This window comes from Egretta garzetta, unplaced genomic scaffold (assembly GCF_000687185.1).
Source record: "Egretta garzetta isolate BGI_Z169 unplaced genomic scaffold, ASM68718v1 scaffold455, whole genome shotgun sequence".
NCBI classification, from domain to species: Eukaryota; Metazoa; Chordata; class Aves; order Pelecaniformes; family Ardeidae; genus Egretta; species Egretta garzetta.
The window spans coordinates 371,547-396,372 of record NW_009259597.1 but is presented as its reverse complement, the minus strand read 5'-3'; the positions used below and the strand labels follow the sequence as shown (position 1 = coordinate 396,372).

Below are 24,826 nucleotides of genomic sequence, written 5' to 3'. Positions count from 1 at the left end.
GCAATGTGTATGAGGTGTATAAGGCACCAAATGTAGGTTGCAGTCATTGAAACACATTTCTTTTTAAAATTCTCATTCCAATCTATGTGATGTTTAATGAAATATTGAAGCAGAGCTGTATCCCCTAACCAGATAATATTAATAGCAATCATTTATAATACCCCATTACACATGCCATCCATGACATATTTCATCCCCTTTCTTGCAAAAATAATGTACCAGCAAAGTAGGAATTGTCAATGATTTAGTTCTGAGCACTGTCTAATACCACATCTGAAACAGATGAATCTTCCTTTACTCAGAAGCGTGCCTAGCGTGCAAAGTGCTCTTTCCCAGCCGTCAGGCAGCACTCTGGCACTGCTTTAAATCTAAGCGCATAAAAGAATTCTATAGGAGGGCAAGTATAATCATTTGTACAGGTACCAAGGAATCTGCACAGAACTGCTTCACTCCAAGTTATAGGAAAATGCAGGAGGAGAATGAGTTACATAATAGTGGCTATAAGTCAAAGTAAAGGAAAAGTCTCCTCAGGGGTGATATTAACGTTTAGAAGAGTAAGAACAGACTTTAAAGATAGTCTGGCGGAGTGCCAAAAAAATGCTCAAAAGCGTGTGTGCTGACCTGTCTTCCAAACAAGAGAACTTGAAAAATGCATGCATAATTGATTTTAAAAGCCATCCAGAATATATTTCCTTTCCATGTGGAAATGGAGATGCTGGAGAGTAAATGGGATAAAAGCCTTCCCAGGTGATCCAGCCTTTCAAATTTTAACTTGGGCATTTCTCCTTTCCTAGTATTCCTCTGGGCATATTCTTCCTCCTCCTATCACCTCAGCAATAATAAAACAAAAATAATAATACCAGAACTTGCTAAACTTGGAAATTCATGAATAATAAGAAATGATTGCTTAAAGATCTCTGTATTGGCTTCACTTGTGATTGTGTTTTCTCCCAAAGAATGCCCCATTATATTGTAGTCTTCAACCCCTGTGCTAATATCTGAAGACAGGTGTGTGCTGAGACTTCCTCAGATTTTTAATTCCTTTTCCCAGTCCTTTTCTGACTGCACACTCATGTATTAATGCTGTTGTGCCTTCAGCATGCATTTGACTGAGCAGAGCAATGGTGGAACTGGACTGGAAATATATCCAGTATCTGGCACTTCACTTTTGACTTACAGAAATTTTCAGAAAATGAGCAGAAATCAGACTGTGAAGCTCATGGCTTTCTGGAGCATGTAAATATTCTTTTTTGTAAAAAATTATTTGGAATCTGTCTCAATGGTTCACAATGTTGACTGAGTAGTCAAAGTGGTCCAGAAAAATACAGCCAATTTCTGATAAGATCTTGGCTTCCTGTCTTTACTCAGATTTTGCTGCAATAGCCTGCCTCTGTGTGATGACACTTTTTTTTTTTTTAATGCTATATTACAACATTATCTTTAGTACTACAGGCCTCAGTACTTCTCTCCTTTCACCATGTTGAAAGCTCTGATACTGATACTCATGCTCAAATGGACATATAAATTTAGCACACATGTAAGTATTTTTCAGAAGACATTTATTGTCTTGGTCTGTGCCATCAACTGATTCACGGTCAAAGGGAGCAGAAATGTGTCTCAGGTTGATGGTTTATGGGCAGTCTTGCTTTGGGAGGGTAAAAGTGACTGCTGGAGGTTTACACCTTAGGAGAATCAAAATCAGGAGCATATTTGCATTGCTCTGGCTGCTTCCTTGCCCAGCCAAGTGGTTTGAGCGGGGCAGGCAATGAAGCTGGGCTAGGCAGCAAACGCTGGGGGTTGCAGTGAAGTGGTTTAGTGCTGCTGTGCTTCAGTCTTTGCAGTGGAGTGAGGAGCCCTTGGCAGAGGGGCGGGACAGAAAGGTGGGAACAGAGGCTTTGGAAAGTGGTGAAGCTGGTTTCACTTCAGTTTGGAAAGGCAGGCACATGTATGTATTAAACTATTTGATCTTCTCAGTGTAGGGTGAATTAAGCTTTAGACGTACCAATAATCATCCATTTCTAAAATTGCTGGTTTAGCTTTAATGCAATTAAAAAGAACAGCACAAGTAATAATCCTGGGGAGATGAAGAGCGAAAAAAACCAACAGTTTTCTCTTTTTTTTTTTTTTTTCCTTTCCCCAAATGTGAACCATGTTGCTAAGTGTATGCTCCAGTCATCTTTAACAGGTTTTACCTCTAAATATTTTATTAAGGACATGGCAGATTACCTTCCTTTTGCACGGCACTTAGATACTAAATTATCTTATGATAAATTGCTTATCATGTATCTAGGCTTGAAGATTACTAATTCCAATCAGAACTAAATTCAAACTTTATTCTATTAAGGTAACCTTAATCATAATTTCTCAAGGCAAAATTGACAGCTTTAAGTATATGTGCCTTAAAAAACAAAAAAGACATTTTGTATGAATGTGGGAGTAGGATTGTAGTATTTCACTGGTGCTATCTACTCGGATCATAGCTGGTTTTCAAACAATGAGCCAAGCCCTCCTGTACACAGATTAAAACAGTATAGGATGAGTAAAGGCTTAATCCTTACCTAGGTGAGCACACACCTAAATTCCCAGTGACCTGTATTTTTTCCCCAGTAAATATTTCTCAGTGTAGGTAGACTTTGAATCAATTTTTCATGCGGGAGGACTGTAATATTTCTCCATTCATCAGAGATTGTATATCAAGCCAGTGACAGACATGCAAGAAACCTAGTTTTTCTGATCCTCAACCCTTATTTTCACATATCTGCACATAAGAAAGGTAGTGTAATTTCAGCTTACATGTTCTTTTAAAATATTAAGAGTGATTTCAGGATGATTCACTGCTTTGGTTGTCCTTCAACAGATTTGAATTTATTTCCTTTAATTGAGTTTATTCTTCATATATTTGAGAAGTTTTTCTTGCATCACCAAATAAATCATGGTGTTCCCTGGTCTCTGCTCTGTATACATCTTGTGTACTTTTATTATGTGTTCATTATCACAGCAGTATTTAGAGGCATTTTGAAATGCATATCACCTTATAAATACATACTGAAGTCTGCACAAAGAGCTTTGAGGCCATTAGTGTCACTTCTGTAGATAAGTACTTAGGGATTCTTATATCCAGGGATTATTTGACTACCTCGCATGTTGAGCTATTAAATCCTCATGTGAAATGTAGTATGAAATTTTTGGTGATTATGGATTAGCTTATCTCAGAGTTTAGCAGTAAACTCATTTGTCTTTGAAAGTAGAAGAGAACCAGTAAGCTAAGCAAACAGAAAGACTGGCTGATCCTCAGCTGTTGAAGCACGCAAGAAAATGAAGAAAGAACAAACCCTCCAGACGCTTAATTTCTGTCATGTCTTAAAGTTCTTCTGAGAGGTTGGTCCACAGCTTCCTTCTGAAAGAGTTAAAGCCTCTAGCACAGATTTGGTTGCTGAGATAAAGCCTTCAAGGTTGCAAATCCTAATGGAACTATTGTAAAAAGTAGGCCATCTGCAGCAATGACTTTGCTTGCATCAAACCCTTAAAAGCACCACGCAAGCACATCTGCAGGGATGGGTTCCTTCAGTTTCTCCAGTCTTTTGTATTTTTTCAAATCATATTGACTAATGTAATTTTTGTAGTTTTGAGTACCAGAGGCCGGAGAAGGACTTTCCCGACTCATCTGTTGAAGGCAACTTAAAAATAATATCATGATTTTAGCCTACCATGCAAGGTAAAGGGAATCCAGAAGATGTGATTTCAGTGTGTTGGATAGAAACCGAGGAGTTTGTGGCCTTAACTCAGAAACAGCTCTTAAAAGATTATAAAAGTTGATAGGGAAATTACTATGAATATAAATTGTAAACAGCTGATTTTTTCATACTGTATTTAATATAATGCTGTGTTAACTCTTATTTAGTTAGTTATTACTGGAATTCCTTTCATATGCCATTACTACGACTTTTTTGTAAACTGAGCAGTGCTAATCAGCTCAGAAAAGCCAGAACATAAATGGCTTCTGCAACCTTAATTGCCAATATCATATAGCACGTCCTGTTGCATTTAATCAGCTCTCTTGCGGTTGGCTGCAAAAGAACCTGCATCTCAGAGGAGCCTGAGGCAAGTGCTCCTGAAGAATGCTGAAGGCTGAGCCGCTGCCAGCACACCTAAACGGATGAGCCCCGAGCCCCTTAACAGGACCACAGCATCTCCTGAGCACGGCTGTCCTAGCACAGGGCTGAAAGGGTCCTCTCGAGATCACTAAACTGTTCTTCATCCACGAGTTAGGATTACTAGATTATTTCTGACAGCTATTTTCTTGAACCTTTTCTAAATGAGGAAAAAAAGAGGAGTTTTAAAAAAATATTATTACGCACTCTATTTTAGGGCTAGCTAACCTTATCTGTTAAGAAGTTTTTCCTAGTGTGTAATTCAGTTGGTTTTCTTGCGACTTGAGCTCATTGCTGTTTTCCCTGACTGCTCTGGACCAGGAGAACGATTGACTTCCCTCTCAGATGGAGAACTGCTTATGTATTTGAAGATTTGAAGATATTTCTCTTGACTAAACAACCCCATCTTTTTCAGTGCCTATTCATCAGATATGTGTGCTAACTCTTAATTCCCATATTCTTTGTAGACTGTGATTCATTTTTTTTTCTAAAATGGGATGCTAAGTATTTCCATATATATATTATGCCATACATCTTTAATTAAAAAAGGCTATTTTTTAAACCTTTGTTCAGAGTAGGAACCAGCTGCTTTTGAATCCATGCTATGACAATTTTACCTAGTCTCTGAAATCAGAATTCCATTGTAAAGCATAATCAAAAGCCTTACTAAATCAGGATAGAGGATATACAAAATGCTTCTCTCCATCCATGAGGCCCGTGATTCTGTTTGGAAAGAAACAAGGGGTAGTATGAGCAGATTTGTCCCTGGGAAATACATATGGGTGTCTACTTGTCTTTTGTATTCCTTCCAGTCATCAGTATGCAACTGGCCATCTACAGATCCCTGCCGCCTGAAGAGGTTATGAAAAATAATTAATGTAAGCAATCCTTCTCTCAGAGAATTACGTTCTCCTTGTGACTGGCGTTTGTATACACGGTGCTCATGGTATTTCTGGGGTATTTTAATAACGATTATTTTAACCAGGATTTCTTTTTCAGTGTGTTTCATATGACTGCACTCATACCTTCCCCCCCCTCCCCATTCTTCCTGGGTGCCAGCAGTGTGCTTTCAGCATTTTATCACAGATTTCCCCAGCGCATGTATCAAAGCTGGACAAAAGGGCTGCAGTGTGCCAGAATTAATGGTGTGCAAGTTTAAATATGTGCAGGGTGGAGTGGATGAAGCACATGGCTTTGGAAAAAATTATTTAACATATAGTAGAGACTTTTTGGAGGTCATACTTTGACCAAATGTGGGTGTATCTTTTGCATATTTAAAAAATAAGTCTGTTGCAAATTCCTATATCCCATTCTAAAACATGTGGGCAAGATAGCTATTCAGTGAAAATGTCAGAATTCTTTTTAGCATTAGCAAATCTATTTTTTTCCCATGTTTTGAAACAGCTATAGCACTTCTTTTTTAACTGAAACTGACAAAAAGCAAAAAAAAAAAAAAAAAAAAAAAAGCCTGGGGCACATGCCTGCTGTCAAAATGGATGGAGTTAGTCAAAATTTTATGAAACTTAAAAATGGAAATTCTTGGCTGTTAAACTGTAGGAGTTTTTATGCATCAATTTGTTTTGTATTGGTATATTTTGTGATTCATCTCTGGTATTGGAATATTTTGGAAAAATATACATATCATTGCTAAGCTATGAGAGGAACAAGTATGTAAGAATGCAAGGAGGTTGAGGAGGTCTGTCCTGGAAGTAATGCTCTCCCTTCTGCGGTATTCAGTAGCACAGCTCTCGCCTAGAGTTGTCAGTGCTTTCTGCAAGACAAGGGCAGAGATGCAAGTGGTGTGGCGTGATCTAGCACCATCTCAGAAAAGATTTTGTGAGCTTCAAGTTCCACTTGCTGTTACAGTAGACCTTAGGTTTCTTGGAGAGGCCTGTAAGGTCCTACTTAGCAAAGAATATCCTTATTTTCAGTATACGAATAATGCATTTAAAACCTGGTTGCGTTTTGTTGCCTGCTGCTGATGTTGGTGAGCATCTTTTGGTTTATGTAACTAGGTTCTGACCCTAAAGTCTTGACTAAGAAAATGCTTGCACCATAACTACATGCATGGTTGTGCAGCAAAAGTAAATGCCTATTTAGTTTCTACAATTTCCAAATGTTTGTAACTGAGTAGTGATGTGCTTAAATCAAATCATGTGGCTGAGCTCTTTGCAGGGTCCTGTTCTGTGAGCAGCATCCTGCCGTGGTAGCCAGGTCCCTGGACATGTGAGGAGAAAAGGATTAGGTGCAGCACCTTTGCCCTGGGAACGAGTTATTAGTTCAGTGCACCCTACAGAAAACACATAGACCTTCTTATTTGCCTACACGGTATAAATCACAAATCATTGTAAAGCTGCTAAAAGAGTTCCTTGTCATTTTCCTCTTATCAAACAGATGACCAGAAAAAATACAAGTCATAAAAAAAAAAAAAAAAGGTGTTGTAGAAAAGCAGCAGCAGGGTAATTAATATACAAGAGTGGAAAAGCGTGAACCGTCTTGATTGTATTAATATAGTGTTCAAATAACAGATTTTAGTTTGTGTCTTTAAAAATAACATATCTTTGCTCATGCTGATTAGGTTAACCTTTTGTTCAAGAATACCTACATGTGTTACTGTCTCTTAGAAATATCTATTTAAACAGTGTGTTTATTTGGAACTTGATTTAACTTGTAATTAGGTTTAACTGTATCTTAGTAATTCTATTGCCATAGTGTGACCACAGGGATGAAATTAGAAGCAGTAAATATGTATGTTTTTTCTTTAAACTGCAACAAATACCTGTTGTGTTGTAGATATTTTAACAATTTTATTGACACGCACCCATACTGCAGTACACAATCTAGAAAACAAAGAGTGTGTATGTTTTTTCATTATCCCTTGCAAAAATTAAAATTCCTGTGATTGTTTTTCTTATAATAAGAAACAATTTAGCCTTTCTCCCATTTGCTGACAGAACAACAGTCTGTAGAAAGAGAAGTTGAAATGGTAATAATTAGTTTAAAACTGAGGTAATAGCTATATGTTAAGTTTAGAATTGTTTCTGGAATTATAAACAGAATGAAAACAGGAAATGGGAAAAAGTGGCTAATTAAACAGTTGTATGGTATAGGTTCTATCAAACCTATGAACTTTAGAATTGATTATTCATACTCTCTTTTACCTTGCATTTATACTCTGTTATGTTTTTTCAGTAAGACATTGCCATACTGGCTTGGAGATTTTTATTGGTCACATGGATTTGTTCTTTTCTGTGTACTCTTTTATTTTTTCTTTTTTTTTTTTTTAAATGACCCTGAATTTTTTTGGAGAGGATGGAATTTTTCCACTGGGATGGGATGGCTCCCTTGGCGAAGTAGGAAGGCAGATAAACCTCTGCAAGTTACTTCCTCAGTACTGTTTGTCTTTGGCTATTTTTTTTATTTTAAACTACCTCAATCCAAACAGCGTATTAATGCTATTAGATGTTTACTTCTGACTATCTCATCTTAGTTGGTTTACTTTGATACTGCTCTTCAGGCTATATGTTTATTTTGGGTCATTTCGTGCCTCCTTAATGAGACACCTACATCCACAAAAGTGAGAATGCTTTTTTTTTTTCACATTAGTTACACCTCTTAGGATGCAGTACTACCTTATACCAAATTTCATCTTTCCTTCAGTAAATGTTGATATATATTTTATTATTTGCAACCATTCAGGTCGTGTTGATACTTGCATTTTAAAAAATAGATTGTTTTACGCTGCAGTGCTTTATCATCTGTGCGTTCTGTAACCTGCCTGGCCACAAGTAACACCGCCATGCTCAGCTTTTGAAGTGCCAGGTACAGGACTCTGCTTTCTGCAAAAGGACCATCCGTTCCACACAGTGCATGGAAGTCTGTCTTGAGCAGTGACAATGCTTTCAATTTCTGCTGTATTGTCCATCCATACAAAACTGTCAATTACTGTTGGCTTTGATCTCTCTTCATCTTAACATTTTTGAAAAACATGAAAATGTTCACAGACCATTTATTTTTTTCATTTTGTTTTGGCACCAAAAAAAAGCTAAACTTGATTATATATATATTTTTTTTTTCTTTTACTAATTTATTTTTAAAGTTTGAAATATTTCTGTTTTTCCACCATCTCTTTCGTGGCACCACTCCATCTGCCATGTACTAATCCTCTTCAAAAATATTTGCGTTTTTCTCTGAGAATACCAGTCATTGTCCTGAGTACCTTCTGCCTCACTGCAATTCTCAACTGAAGCTTTACAGGCATCAGTTTTTCAACTGGATGTAATCAACCTACTCGCAGTTTTCCTTTGAATTGGAATCATGGGACTGAGAGCTTGGCATTTGTTATAAACTGGAGCTAGGTCTGCCTCTGTAAATGAAATCTGGGAGCAGGGGGGGAGTTTTTCCAGATCTGACTGAAAATATATAGAGCAGTATTGCTTATAACTGAAAATACAATGACCAAAATAAGCGACTTCTTTTTTTGTAAGTTGGTAAATGCCTAGGCACTGTTCAGGGCAAGACCCGAAGCATCACTGTACACCTGATGTATATGTAGTTAACCAGCCATTCCTGATTCTGGATCAATTTCTGGAATTGAAATACAAGTTGAAGTAATTTGCAGGCTGATTTTTTTGTTGTCCAGGTCTCTTACAAAACTAAATTCCAGATAGATTTGCGCCAAAGTCTGAGGAATAGTGGGTTATTAATACTCTACTGACTGAGCAGCTCTTTTTAACTCTGATTTGCTCTGCACAGCGTGTTATCCTTTCTACCAAAGGCAGATCTCATGCAGGTTTTGTATAATGTTCTGCAAACATTTTGCCGAGCAAAACCAGAACTTTGTAACCACATTCCTATTGACTTTTTAGCTAGGTACACAAAATAACATGGCTTGGTAATATACTATGCCTTTTGTCTTACCTGAACACCTTTATTGTTCCATCAGTTGTAATCTGAATTAGGTCATAGGACCCTACTTCTAACTCATTGACTTCTAATCTGGCCAACCGTGACAGGATACAGAAGGTGAATAAAGACATTCCACAATTCATCTCGCTCATAAAGGAGCTGGTTGCTCTCAGACCTTTCGTCTCCTAAAGTGAAAAGGGAGTGGAACCACTTGGATATGCAAGTGAGAGAAACCACCAGCTTCTTGAGTTTTATCCCTTCTTGGGCTGTTCGTTTCAGTTGTATGCTCTTTTGTTTGGATAGCAAATTTTATAACCTGGTTCAAAACCCTTGATCATAGAATCATAGAATCAGAGAATGTTTTGGGTTGGAAGGGACCCCTAGAGGTCATCTAGTCCAACCCCTCCGCAGGAGCAGGGACACCACTAACTAGATCAGGTTGCTCAGAGCCCCGTCCAACCTGGCCTTGAATGTTTCCAGGGATGGGGCCTCCACTACCTCTCTGGGCAACCTGTTCCAGTGTTTCACCACCCTCATTGTAAAGAACTTCTTCCTTATATCTAGTCTAAACCTATCCTGGTTTAGTTTAAAACCATTACCCTTTGTCTTGTCACTGCTGGCCCTACTAAAAAGATTGTCCCCATCTTTCCTATGGGCCCCCTTTAGGTACTGAAAGACCGCAATCAGGTCTCCCCGCAGCCTTCTCTTCTCCAGGCTGAACAAGCCCAACTCTCTCAGCCTGTCCTCATAGGAGAGGTGCTCCAGCCCCCGGATCATTTTTGTGGCCCTCCTCTGGACCCGCTCCAACGCTTCCATGTCCTTCTTGTGCTGAGGGCTCCAGAGCTGGACGCAGTACTCTAGGTGAGGCCTTACCAGAGCAGAGTAGAGGGGCAGAATCACCTCCCTCGACCTGCTGGCCACGCTTCTTTTGATGCAGCCCAGAGTACGGATACCTGTTCATTTTATGCTTGGTACGTTTAAGCCCTATCTTGCTCTATTAAAAGTCAATAATGCACTTTCTTCCTTTTCCGTAACCTTATTATGTTGTTGCTAAATCAACTCAATTGTACCAGTGCTGGTCTCCTGAGGCGCTGTGAGAAAGCATTTTGTGAGGAATTCCAAGAATGAGGCCCAGGGAATAGACTACTTTGATGAGGACGTACAGCCTTCCAGAGATTTACTATGTTGTTGGGTTTGGGGGAGAAAATAGACTATTTTGTTGAATTTCTAATGTTTTCTGGCAGACATGTTTATAACAACTTTGGAGATCTTCCAGACTAGTCAGCAGCCTTCTGAAGCTTTTAAATTCCCGTGTTCCATTAAGCACAATAATATTTTGCTTTATTTGCCTGCCAGCATTATTGATGAGTCAGGCACCTCCATCCATTCTGTTAAAGTTTAAATTAGGTAAGACCCGATAGTCATGGAGATAAACTTCATAAAAGGTATTGCATAAAGCGTTAGAATGAAATCACTATTTGAAGCTATTTAGTTTTATTAACAGTGCTTTTAATGGCAAATACACCCCCTTGGCAAAAAAATCCGCTCTGCTTGTCTGAACTGTTCTTTAGTTTAAAACTGTATTTCTCCTGCCTTTGTCAGGAAGGATCAAATGTATTGGCTGTTAGCTGCAAATCAGACACTTAAAAATGCTTGAAGTGCAGCTCACTAATATGGGTAATGCCAGGGAAGTGTATAATCTTGTTTGTAATACTCATCATGAGACAGTCTCAAAGTTTTGTACAAAACGAACAGTGTTCCATAACGTGTGAAATTCTGTATGAGTGTGGCCATACTGATGCAGTACTAAAAACAACATCCAAATCTGTATTGAATACAATTTTTGTAGACAAAACTATCAACTTTTGCTTTCCATTTTGGTGCTCTTCAAAATCCATAAACTAAAATCTGTTTCATCAAAAGTTATTTCCTTGGGGAGAAGATGAGAAAATGAAGCCTTAATGCAGGGTGGATCTGGGGCCTGTATTAGATAATGAAGAAGATAGGGTGAAGAGGTAAAGGGTGAGGATGTGGAAAAAACTGCTGTTTTCAAAAGTTGGCTGGATCGTATTGATTCCAAGCAGGTAATGCAGTTGTACTTGGGTGGGAATGCAACCAGTTTTTACGTGTATACATGGCAAGCCATACCGTACAGGGGCCTAAGAGACTTCAAGTAAGAGTTTTTGGGGCTGACATGTGGTTGTGTGTAATAGAAACCTTCATTTTTTCCCAATTCTGTGAGCATATGGTATAATAGGACTGCTTAGAGGTTTCATGAGAGAAATGTCTTTATTTCCTCCAAAACCCCAAAATAGATTTCTAATCATGTTTCAATACAGCCACCCTTAAGTACTGGCATTTTATTGGGTTTTTCTACAAATCTTGCAATTTGGAACAACTTTTCTACATTTTGTAGATACATACTTTTAAATCACATACTCTTTTTTTTTTTTTAATTTATCTCATCCTGTGAGTTAATTATGTAATTTTTATCAAGATAAAACTGTTTAAAGTAATAGACCTCACTTTACAGCTGACCATTCCAGGAATTATCCTGATAGGTGCCATGTTGGGAGCAAGGCCAACTTCCTGCTCTATTTAGGAGGAGAGGTTTGTGCAGCTTGCAAGCAATTCTTTAATTCCAGCAGTTGAATTTCCTGCTGGTTCCACAACAAAATAGGTATTTGTTTCACTGGCCTGAGCACGAGAGGCATATAATGGAAGAAACATAATTTCTCATTCTCCATGAAAGCACTGTAGTAGGTCTGTGCTTGGTTTTGTTGTTTATTTCCTCTTCTTTTGGTATATTTATGAGAAAAATAAAGCCATGACTATTGGAAAAGAGTTTGCAATCAACATTACAGAAAGAAGAGAATCCTGTCTGTGAATGTAACTTAAACGGGAGGAATGTCTTCGGCATTCTTTACATCCTTTAGTTTTGTTGCGTTATTGGTTTGCTTCTGCTGGCACAAAGGGAAAACATGTAGGTGACAATTTTGCTAGGGAGTAAAGAGAGTTCCATATTAATGGGGACATCAAATGCCAACCCAAACACGAATATAAAACTTAAAATAGTAAACCAGTTATTCGTGAGTTTTCTTTTCCAGTGGAGGCCTCTAGGGATCGTTTTTAACCCTAGCTGGTATCTTTAGTAGTGACCTGGGAGCATCTGTAAAATCATCACTGCACTACTGTGCAGGGGTCATGAGGACTGAATTTCTTACTAAATATAGTGCTGGCCAACAATAAGCAATTCAGTACAGAAGTTGGAGACTTTTCCTGGGAAAAAGTGTCTCAGAAAGGGATTTTTATTTTTGCAAGGGGCAGCTCTTTATAAAAGAAAATCACTGTCCATGGAAGGCCTATAGCCAAAAGGTCTAATGAGACTTTTAAGCCTTTGTGTTTGCTGTTGTTACTGTGCTATTGGAAGGTTGAGTACTGCTCTACTGTCGAGTCAAGAAAAAAAGCTGAAATATTGATAGGGTTCCATTAAGCCTTCCTTATAGTGCTATACTTGAAGTAGTTGTTTTTAAATAGCTCAACAGAAAAATAAATTTTTGGAAAAAAAAAAAAAAAAGGTGATCTGGTCTCAAAATCTATGGCTATCTAAATATTTAAAGTACAGTAATAGTTTTCTATTTCTTAATCTAATGGATAAAGTACTATAAAAAATTAGATACTGAAGCTTGCACAAAATGTTGATGTTGTTTACAAGATCTACGGGGAAAAATTCACCATCTTTGAAAATCCCAGGGTTCAGTGTTTTTTAAATAATCACTAGTTGAACTAATTATATATTTTTTAATTCCTGGTCTGTGTGTTTTCTTGGAGAACCTTCAGATAGTCCCACTGATTCCTTTCCCTTTCGTTAGCTATGCTCTTGGATTGAAGGTTATTTCTCACATTTCTAACTTGAGAGAGAAAAAAAAGCTTGCACAAGTATAGGCATTTACAATTTACTTAATTGTTTATGTTCCTCTTTTCCCAATACTTAAAACTGCAAAATGTTGAAGTAAAATCATGCTATTTAATGGAAGCAGTCTTCAAAGGCATGATTGATGATATCATAAAACCTCATATTATTTCATAAGCACCTCAATAAATCAATGCTATTTGTGTAGTGGGATGAAACAGAAAAACGCCATCTCAATGACTTGCTACCATTCAGGATGTGTACTGTTAGCTCACCTAGGAGTTATATTCACCCAAGAGGCTACATGTGAACTACATGTGAAACATTTAATAGGAATAATATTGGACTCAATCTACAGTTAGACTCAATGATCTTAGAAGGTCTTTTCCATCCTATATGATTCTATGTTGACCCGTTCACTTCATAATGGAAAAGGCAGTTAAGGTGATCTGAAAAAAATACCTTTAGGAAACTGGGGTTTGTAAGCTTTCATGATATACTGATAGCATTGAAGAGAAATAGGGCTCATCCTTGAAGGCTGTTTTCTCCCATGTTTAGTGTGTCTTGTTTTTTTTTTTTTTTTTTTTTTTTTTTCTTCTCAAGAAAAGGATTGGTTAATTTTCTCCTGTTTTGATGAGGTGTTTTTTAAGTGTGCTTGTTAATATAATAAGCATACTTGATGCTGGGGTGCTTTTTTCTGTAAGAATATAAAATGAAGTCAGAGGTTATCGAGTTTGATTCTACCTTTCATATAACAAAGGAAAGTATGGGTATATTCCTGATTTACTCAAATACAGGTCTAATATGTGAAACTGAATACCTTTTGTGTTTGTTGAGGTATTACAAATAGATAAGAAAACTGCTGTTACTGAAATAATTTACTTCTTCATTATTCAGTATCTTTTGGTTATAATTTCTCAGAATTTAATAGAGTGATTATCCTACTTTAAGTTTGCTTTTGTAGATTGCAGCTGACAATCAGAATAAACTTATTCTTTAGCAGTAAGTACCTGTTACATCCATTGAGTATTGAAAACTAAATGCTTTTCAGAATTGAGGTGGTTTATTCTTGATGCTGTAGAAATATGTTTTCACATTAAACTTAAATGTCATGAAAACCATTGCAAGCTTTTCTTCATATTTTATGCGATTAAAGATTCTAATTATGATGATGTTGTTGACAGAAACATTTGAGATTTATCAGGTTCTCAGTCTGTTTAATGTGTTTTATGAATGACATTTCATTTTAATTAGCGACGTACCGTATGTGAAGCTGAAGGCTTTACAGAAGTTTTTTTCTGTACAATTAAGAAGGTATTTTTATCAAGCAAACTTGTGATGACGTGAATAGTTGGTAAGATCTGCATGTTGTTGATATTGATTGTGGACATTATTACATAGCATGTCTCTAAAGCCAACGCTATTTCTTTGACTGATGTAGTATCTACTCCAGTTTTATTCTAAGGTTTATGCTGGATTAAATCGCAGAATCACAGAATGGCAAGGGTTGGAAGGGACCTCAGGAGATCATCTAGTCCAACCCTCCTGCTAAAGCAGGTTCACCTAGAGCAGGTTGCACAGGACATCATCCAGGCAGGTTTTGAATATCTCCAGAGAAGGAGACTCCACAACCCCCCTGGGCAGCCTGTTCCAGTGCTCTGTCACCCTCAGAGTGAAGAAGTTCTTCCACATATTCAACTGAAACTACTTACGTTTCAGTTTGTGCCCATTGCCCCTTGTCCTGTCTCTGGGCACCACTGAGAAGTGTCTGGCTCCATCCTCATGATGTCCACCCTTGAGATATTTGTATGTGTTGATGAGATCCCCTCACTGGGCTGTTCCTTTTGAAATGTGACAGGACAAGGGGTGATGGTTTTAAACTAAAACAGGGTAGGTTTAGACTAGATATAAGGAAGAAATTCTTCACAATGAGGGTAGTGAAATACTGGAACGGGTTGCCCAGAGAGGTTGTGGAGGCCCCATCCCTGGAAACAGTTGTGACCAGGTTGGATGGGGCTCTGAGCAACCTGATCTAGTTAGCGGTGTCCCTGCTCACTGCAGGGGGGTTGGACTAGATGACCTCTAAGGGTCCCTTCCAATCCAAAACATTCTATGATTCTATGAAATTAGTACTGGTCCAGCCTTGCTAAGGGTGCTTCCCGCATTGGGTTAACAATGCATATGGACTAGATGTCACACTTTGCTCATCTCAACTTAGGAAGAAATGAAATGTATTTTTTTTTTCTCTTAATAGTAAAGAAATGGTCGGCTTTATCTGTATTTCACAGAATGAGGCATAGGAGAATTTTTCCTTTATGTTTCTAATAGCCAAAACCTGGAGGCATCCAAGAGCTGGCTTCATTGAGAGTCTTTCTAGACTGGCATTATGTTGAGCATGCCTGAAGTTGTGCATACTGATTTAACGATCAGAAAAGCTCATCATATTCCAGCTCCATCTTTCCTGCCTGCTCTGCCAGGAAGCTATGAGATGATGTAGTACAGCTGGCTATTCTGGCTTTGAGCCATGGAGGGATTTGCCTACACAACAGGAATCCCCAGCTTCCCCTCAGAAAGAACACTCTCCAAGGCAGAAGTGCTAAAATAAAAGTCAGGATCTGTTTAAACCATAAACTTTAACCACCTTTTTCTCCAGCATGAGAAATTTCTGTACTCATGCTATACTCATTTCCATACTCGTGCTAAGTGCCACAGGAATATTTTGTTTTTTTTGAAAGAAAGAATAAATGCAGCTCAAATAGAAAAACAAGTGTATTCTTTGTTTGCTAAGTGTATACATGCCTTTTGTTGCAGATCCAAGTACCTCTGCACAAGCAAGGTCTCTGTAGCAAAGTTCTAGTTGGAAAAGTACAGAATCTAGAAAACACTACTACAGAGAAGAGAGGAAGGAATAAAAATAATTTAAGTGAATCGATTCAGTGACCCAGTTGATGTCAACCACAAGTTGTTTGCGTGCCAGAGTTGGGTAAACATTGGCGTGCAACAGCAAACGCCACCAAAACGAGCACGTCACAGAACTGGACTGTGACACACTAGCAGAGAATGAATTAACTTAAGGGATCAAACTTAAATTTGAATTGTGAAGGTGGCTCATACTACTAGTGTAACAGCAAATGTGCTCTGAGGTTATGTTGCTGTGATTTTTTTCCAAGCAGAAGCAGCATGATATTAAGGAATCTGTTTGAAGTGGCACAGAGGTATATACAGTGAGAGAGAGCAAAAGGGAGTAATTTTCTTTTAAATTGAGGCAGTGCTTCATAAAATAATTATCCTCTTTTTTATATGTATCACTTAAGTTGTTGTTAAAATTGAACGACAGTGTGTGTTATTTGCATTACTGTCAGTTTTTTTGGTAATAAAGTGATTCATTTTGCTACACACAGTAGCTCCAATACAGATGCAAGAAATGTTCTTTTTTGGCAACAGTAATAATTATGCGGTAGGGTCCGTAATTACTGACAGAATATCACTGCTTAAGAAATTGATTGTTAAAGCCATCCACAACAATTATGAAATACATCTTTTTATATATCGTTCTATATTACCCATTGCTTTGTCTAAGTACTGTAGACTTTGGTCTAATAAACACATCTGTTTACGAAGAGCTATGAAGAATCCTTCTCAGAAAACTTGCAGGTAGCGTGGTAGGCGTCTCATGTAGCGTTGCCCTGTTCCGAGCACAGCCCTGTCGATGGTATAGCCCAGTGCCACCGTGTACCTGGCTGGCACGGAGCATCCATTTCAGAATCATTGAGAAGCAGAGTCCTTTCTGCTCGTACCTATTTCAAGACCTGCGACACCTTCTGAGGCAGCAGAAGCTTACCTCTATCTACCTTAACCTTGTATTAAATTAATCTGTCTGGCCAAGAGCAGTTACGCTGTGCTGCAGATCTGGAAGAACTGTCCTCGGTGGACTAATGAAGGTCTGCACTTCTTGGTAGAGCAACGCTTACATTGAAGCAAAGCATGTTCTGTGAGCTCAGGGAAATTTTTAAATGAAAGGCCCTTTTAAACCTTAGCTATTATATTTAATTATGGGGAGTGTCCTGCTAATCAAAGGACCATCTTTGTGGACTCATATGTTGAGATTTCGCTAAGAGGGACCTGCTGAGTGTGGCATCCTTCTTCAAGGGGCTCAGATTTTGATGAGGAAAATTCCTCAGAAGTTTGTGGCACTTCAAGCAGCAGAAATGTTTAGATTACTTATTTCTTTCTAGCACAGTCGGAGAGAGGTAATGTACATCACTAAGAGGCTAAGATTTATAAGAACATGCCGCAGAGTAAATAGTGCTGTCAAGCAGAGAAAGAGGGTAGTAAAACAGACTATCTACCTAATCTTCTCAGGAGCTTTGACACTATGTGCAGCAATCACAGAAGATCTGCTGATCCTGTACAGACAGGAGGCTTTAGCACTCCTTGTAGCAAACCCCATATATTTAATTTTCCTTGGCATTGAAGCCGTAGCTATTTTGGGGTTGTTTTCCTCTGTCTTATTGTTCTTGGTAGAGGTGAATATTAATGTGTATTTGTAATCTCCATTTCTGTGAATATCCTTGTTTGTAAAGATTTCCCTGATGTTTTGGGGACTGTATTTTTCTTGTGTGGTGTGTTTGCATAAAGTTCACTTTGACAGGAAAGGCGGCAGCCTTGCAGAAATCACATTCTTGGGGGAACGACGAGGCAATTTGAACAAGAGAATAGCAAGAATTTCTGGCATTAATTTCTGAATGTATCTACTGGGTCTGGCTGTGATGGAGTCAGTTTTCTCCGTAGCAGCCTGTACGGTGCTGTGGTCTGGATCTGTGACTAAAACAGTATTGAAAACCCCCGTGTTTTGGTTATTGCTGAGCAGTGCTTGTGCAGCATCATGGCCGCTGCCTCCTCCTGTTCTGCCCCGCCACGAGCAGGCTGAGGGTGGGCCAGAGGCTGGGGGGGGGGGAACCCAGCTGGGACAGCTGCCCTGCGACCAGAGGGATATCCCCTGCCATAGAGCATCAAGAGCAACAAATTCTGAGGGGTGGGGAGGTAGTTATTGCTCAGAGACTGGCTGGCCATCCATCTGCTTGTGGGAAGTAGCGAGTGATTGCCATGGCATCATTGGTGGTTTTTTTTTGGTTTTTCCTTCTTCTTTGCTTCACTTATTAACTTTATTAAACTGTCTCTATCTCAACCCATGGGTCTTACTTTATTTTTTCCTGATTCTCTCCCCCATCCTATTGAGGGGGGGGGGTGTGAGCAAGCAGCTGCATGGTGCTTAGCTGGTGGCCAGGGTCAACCCACCCCAAGGTACAGTGCGTTTGTCTTTGAAAACGTGGTTCTGATTTTGTAAACAAATGAAAAATTAAGAATTCCTATGAATCATGAAACTAGCTACTGAATTAGTGAGGGCAGTATGAGACCTTAGCAAGTATGTACACACACACACATATATATTTAATTTTATTACTAAATTGCAACAATCAATTGCCCAGTGGCAAAGACCCCGACTTGCGCAGCTGCCTCTTGTCCTTCACGAGTTCCTTCTGCTCTCCCTGCGGCCTGGCTGCTTGCCCCCTGCTTTACCCCCCAGTCCCTAGCCAGCACCAACTGCGCGTCCCCTGATGGGACGTGGCTCTCCTGCCCCTCCGTTAGTTACCTGGCTCCTGGGATGCCTCCACGTTCCAGCCTGTTCCTTCTGCTTGGCCTGCCTGTTCCTGGGGTACACTGTGACTGTAAGCAAAAGTAGGAGAAACAACCCCTGTCCATCACGGAGCTGAATACAGTACATTAGCTCTTTAATGGACTTGGATTTTGCTCAGTGTTGAATTACTCGATTTTTACAAGCATAGTATGTATCAGGGCCCTGGGTTGAGTCAGAAGTTGTATAATAATGAGCTTCTCTTCCATGCAAACTTAAGAAAACTACTTAATTCCCTTGTATCTCAGAAACAGCTATAGAAGTTGGGCTTTTTCCAAATCGTTGTTCCCATTGTTTTGTTCTAACTAACTTTGAAATGGGGGGGGGGGGGGGCGCTGCCACCATGTGCTTCTACAATGTTTTTTCACTAAGGTTACCCAATAGGTAAAAGGGTTAAGAGCATTAATATAATTCCGTAATGGCAAAGAGGAAATTAATTTCATAGCTTTGAAAAGAAAGTGTAAATATTTTACAGAATGGAATACCTTTAGCATCTGTATTCTAGGTGGGTTTGTTTTGTTTTGTTTTTTTAAACTAAATTTACACCTTATAGTTTACAAGAAGAGTCTTTCAGGAATAGATTTATTTTAAGTTTTCATAGTGCTCATAAGCCATCCTTTGTGCCAAATACCAGAATACAGTATGAGGCATTGCAGAGTTACAGTCGTAAATTCATATCATCGTTCTACAATCGTTATTAAATACTTGTTTACTATCTGTCATACCTGAACATTTAGAAATATATCTAATTGTAATTACTAGGAATAATGAGTATGTTTATGGATAACAATAGCTGTATATGGCCCTGTTCTTGCAAACATTGACAGGTTCAAATTTTGGTTGTCTGACAAATTCCCGATATTTTGGGAAGAAATAAAAAATGGGAGTTAAATGGGATGATTACTGAAAAAATTATCATCTTGAAAGTGTAGTTGCGTATTTTTTGATTGTAAGTAATTATCACACTGAGAACAGACAGCCAGTCCTACAGTCAAACAAAATGTGTTGAAATAGTATGTACTACTTTGAACCCCCTGAATTATTGTTAAACAGTGTAGCACAACATCAGTTGATGTAATTGTTTAAAAATCTCATACTAAGTTTTAGCAAGAATGCCATAAAATAGGATCAGTGTTATAACTACTAAGTAATATTTCACTGTCACAATTTTTAATTTCAGTGGAAAAAAATTTCATATTTCACTGTCACAATTTTTCATTTCAGTGGAAAAAAATTTCATACAGCCAGTTATGTGGGGTTTGGTTCCTTTTCAATATATTAATAGAGCAGTCATACTGTGTGTTAGTGTACTAGTAAGAAACAGTTATCAGCACCTGAAGGTCAGCAACAGCTAAGCAGAGGAATAAAACCATCTTTTTTTTTTTCCCAAAAAATCTGACTTTTGATATTAATTGTAATCTTACTAAAATGTGAAGTTATTTATAGTCAAGCTTAGATGCATCAATATTTGTTAATTGGAATTGAGGACTGAAGACCCATGTAGCTGATGGCCTTATGTTTTTGCATTAGAAGGCCCATGTGGGAACATTGGGAATACTCAAAATAATTGTGGTTTTATATACAAAGTGATGAAAATTATGTTTTCCAAGGAAGAAACTTGACTCGCGTGGGGAAAAATGAATACTAGACTACCTCTCATGAGCCTTTGATCCAGCAGTGATGGATAGTAGAATGGTAACAAAACACAATGTGCTTGTTTTAATCACTTGGTATTGTGAAATTAATGTTTTCAATATTCATTACCTTCTGTAGATTTACACGGGGGGGGGTATCATTTTATATTCCTGTTGTGTTATGAAATGCCTAGTATTAAGCGAGCGTGTGTATTAGAGTGTCATTCCTTTGTTTCAGGCCTACATTTTTGTAGCTTAGTGTAATTAAAGTAGTATCAATGAGAACACTTTCATAGTTAGTGCTGGGGGTAAAAAGGAAAGAATAATGTTCTCATGGCATATTGTAGCACTTTGTAAATCTCAGTGCTAAGAGTGATGATGTCAACAAAGTTGATGATAGTGCTTTATTTGGTGTGCATTGACAAACAATTCCATACTGGGACCATGGCTGGGGACTGCACACTGCAGACTGGGCAGGAGTGGGCTCTGGAGTTGCATCTGGGCCAAGAGCCTTTCAAGTAGAAGAGGCAGAAAATCAGTTCTCTTTATTTCTTGTCACTATTACATCATCAATTTTACTTTCCTAGACAAATGCACTTGGATTATTTAGTGTTTCCCTGTGAGTTTTTAGAAATAGTAGACATTTTAGGAATTATTATTACATTATTACAATTTGTTGTTAATGAGTATCACAGTTAACATAAAGGGAAATTTTGTTTCAGGATTTGGAGTTAAAGATAAGTTCCATATGTTCAAATGACATAACATTCTTAATGCCTGATACTGTAAGCGTAAGTTTAGGAAATGTAGCCAATCTTTTGTTTGTGGACAGGTGATATAAGCCATTATTACATTGTTTGTTCTGTCACCAACAAGGGCATAAATAGAGACCATGCTAATTACAAAAAAATTGTGAGATACATTTTGAAACATGCAGTGGTAGTGTTAAGATGGGAGAAACTCAGAACAGGGAATGAGTTTTGCATCACTTCTGAAATGACACACTGAAAACAGGGATCTCCAAATCACATTTTTCATTTAAATTAACAATCTGATTCTTCAAATGTTTTCACTGATACCACACAGTTGACTGGTGCATCTGTCTGTATGTAGGCACCTGAACCTAAAGCCAGGCAACACATATGGAAACCCAAGACTGGCATGTGTCCCAGGAGAAAAACTAGAAACAGCCAGTAGATGCATCAGAACTCGCAAGCAGCTGCATTTCAAAGGAGAAGGTGTTTGTGAATCCTTCAGGAAGCTTGTGAACGTCTTTTGCTTGTATTCAATTTTTTTTGTTTGTTTGCTTGTTTGGGGTTTTACTGATTTCTACCACTGAGTTAAAAGTTTGTTTAGCAATCATCATGTAGATGATATTAGGTGCTGTCATTTACTTCCAAATGACTGGATGACATTTGTACCACAGAATCGTCAGGTTTAGAATATTGCAAATTTGAATTGTGGGATGTTGATGGAAGGGTCAGTGAAGAATTCCTGGGTTAGTTTCCCAACTCTGTATTCTTCTTTGAAGTTTAAATATTTTAAACATTTTTGTTTAGTTGGAGTTGCTTATGAAGTAGATGAATCACCCTGAGTCTTCATAATTAGCTGTCTGTCTGTGTCATTGCCGAATATGGCAGAGCTTATGTTCTTTTTCTTTTGGCTTTTTCAGGTATGAATACAAGCAAGAGTGAGACGGTGAAAGAGCATCCATTAAAACCGTCTAGAAGATCTATGCCATGCCTAGCCCAGAGCCAAACACATCCTCAGAGTCTGAGCAAGCATTCATCGTTTCTGCAGCCAAATCATGTGCAGCCACAGCCCCGGCCTCAGCCTCTAAGTGCAGGGACATCTACAGCTACAGTGGATGTAGTGTCAGAACGAGGTAGGTTTTCCTCTTTCAGGAGCTTGTTCCAACGCTAGGAATGGAAGGGATCTATGGGAACATCATTTGAAGTCCTGTGGTATCCTAGATAGAATTTTTGAGCATCTTTCATTGAATTATAGGGGCATCTGATAAGTGTTGATTTGTTTAGTTACCTGTGGTTTGTTGGAGAGATGTGTTTTGCATAAAACAGCTAGAAGAACCATGGTACCGAGTTCTTGAGTGAACGTCTATAATGTTTGAAGTGAAGCTTAAACTAATTTTTATTTTATTTTTCTGAATTGCAAAATAATTTCCTTCTCACTGAAAACAAGACAGTTCATATATGCTGGGGAAGAGCATGAAGGTTTCTGTAGTCTGTCCTGGGAGGGAGGAAAAAGGAAGTACTTAAACATGCCTTAACAGAGAGACTAGTCTAGTTGGAGATCCCAATCACCATGTGTTACCTGTTGCTGACTGTTGCCATACACTATTGCCAACTGTGTGCGAACCTTTATAGAACAAATTAACACAGCTGGCTTCTGCTACAAAGTTTTGATAAGTCCTTCCTTAATGTTGATAGGTGCTAATGATTACTCTATTAAGTTATTTCACCAAGTTAAATGCCTCTCAGGGATAGAGTGAAAGTCTTTGTTAAAGCGATCTTGTTCTTTTTTCCACCAGTTGAAAATGCTCTTCAAAATTTCAGCCTTGAGTTTTTCATTTGAGTCACTGACAGCTTTAAAAAGTGTATCTTTTACTTACAAAATACATGTGAATGCTGATATGAATATTGTATTTATTTCAGCTAAAGTGATGGAGACTTTGGAAAACAACTTGCTTAAGCTGTCTAATACAGAATACAGTGATCCATTTTTAGGTAAGTTTGTGTCTGAACTGAAATAATAATAAATTAATGGCTCCTCAATTGCACTTGCAGTATTTAAGTGTGGAAAGACCATGCTTAGACTGAACTGCCAGTTTTTTTGAAAGAGGAGGCTAAATGCAACTAAAGAAATACATGCTGCCATAGATTTCCTGATATTCTCACCGTTTAGACTAACAGTAAATAGGGACTAAAGACAGAGAAGTATTTTATTCATACATTCAGTGCATGAATATGAATGTACTTTTCTCATAACAGTCCTTCATAATGCAATCACTTTGGAAGTGTGTATTTGAAATTCCTTTGAAATAGTTATTATTGTTCAGTTATTATTATTCCTGTATAGTCATGTTATTCAGTATTGTCACAGTTGCAGTTGTTGTGTTGTTGGTTTTGCTTTAGACATTCATGTATATTTGGTTTAGATATTCATATATTAAAAGTGTTCCAGTCTGTGGGGAGAAAATGTAATGCAGAAAAACAGTTATAATGGGGACGTGTTTGTACGTGCATTAATGCCATTTTGATACTTAAATTATGTCAAAGAAAGTAGGAAAGGAGTTATTCTTAGAATACTCCCATCCTTGCAACAGCAAAATGAGTCTGTGTATACACACATGAGCAGTAATTTGCAAGTTCCAAAATTAATTAATTTTGAAATTCCCTGGCCATGTATTACCCATCTGAAATTCACACAGATAGCGCTGCTCCTTGCAAAACGACTGTGAAAGGTCTTTTTGCTCACAGTCAGTGTAGCGTCAAACTAGAAATCGTATCTTTATGCTGAAGGAGAGAGATCTGCTTTCAGAAAGCTATTTCTGCTCACCTCTCACATGTTTTAGCATTGATTTTTCTTGATGCCCAAAATATATGATAGGTAAGAGGTTCTTCAAGGTCTCCTAAAGAGGTAGCTACTGGAAATGTGAGTGAAATTGATACTTCCTCCAAAAGAAAATAAAAATGTTCCAAAATCATGACACAGACCAAAAAATTGGCATGAAGATTGTATAGGAAAACCGTTTGTCTCAGTAAGGTTCCAGCTGAAGCTACTGCAGTCTCTTAGTGTAATTTGTTTCATTGGGTAGGCAAGCACGAGTACTAGAAAATGTCACTTATAATTTGCTGCATATTTTTTTTTTATATCCTGTTCTATTTTTTACTAATTGCTTACACATAGAAGTGCTGATGCTCTTGTGTATTTATGTATGGCAGCAGTAATTCTTTCTCATAGTAGGCGATGCACTGTCTTTCATTCCCATCACCTAGTTTTAACCTGAAAAGAAATGTGGAGGTCTCAGGGAAAAGTAGATTGAGTCTCATCAGCTCAAAATTGTATTAAGCTTTGGTGTGGATGTTTCTCTTCTGACTACAGCTATGCTCTTTGACGAGACAGGAAAAATACTTAAATGGTAGCCCTTTGCTAACTCAATTCATTAATCTGCCTGTGTTAATTGAGTCAATCCCAAATTACATCACTCAAGTTTGTGAAGTTATTCTGTATTTACAGAAGTGTTAATTGGTTAGGGCATTCAGCTACACACAAGAAAGGAAACAGTATTTATAAATAAATCCTAGAAGTTAGTAGTAAGAATTGCCTTTAGAAGAAAATTGGCATTATTGGTTAGAGTCACAAATTGAAATCAGGGACAGTTAAAGGTGCATTTTAAAAAATGGCCTTTCTGTAGGCCCTCAAATACAGTTTGTTTGCGCTTGAGGATTGTATTTATGTGGGTCAGAATTTATCTACGAGACTAAAATTTTTTATTTTATCCTGA

The 24,826-nt window shown here is 38.0% G+C and overlaps 1 protein-coding gene across 2 annotated transcripts in view; it reads left to right on the top strand.

The window, feature by feature from the left end:
* LOC104125703 (anoctamin-3) overlaps positions 1–24,826 on the top strand; it is a 214,281-nt gene that overhangs the window by 100,089 nt on the left and 89,366 nt on the right. For both annotated transcript variants that reach the window (XM_035893722.1, XM_035893721.1), the window contains exons 2-3: positions 21,974–22,186; positions 22,974–23,045. In XM_035893722.1, coding sequence (XP_035749615.1) covers positions 21,974–22,186; positions 22,974–23,045 — 285 coding nt within the window. The remainder of the gene's footprint in view (positions 1–21,973; positions 22,187–22,973; positions 23,046–24,826) is intronic.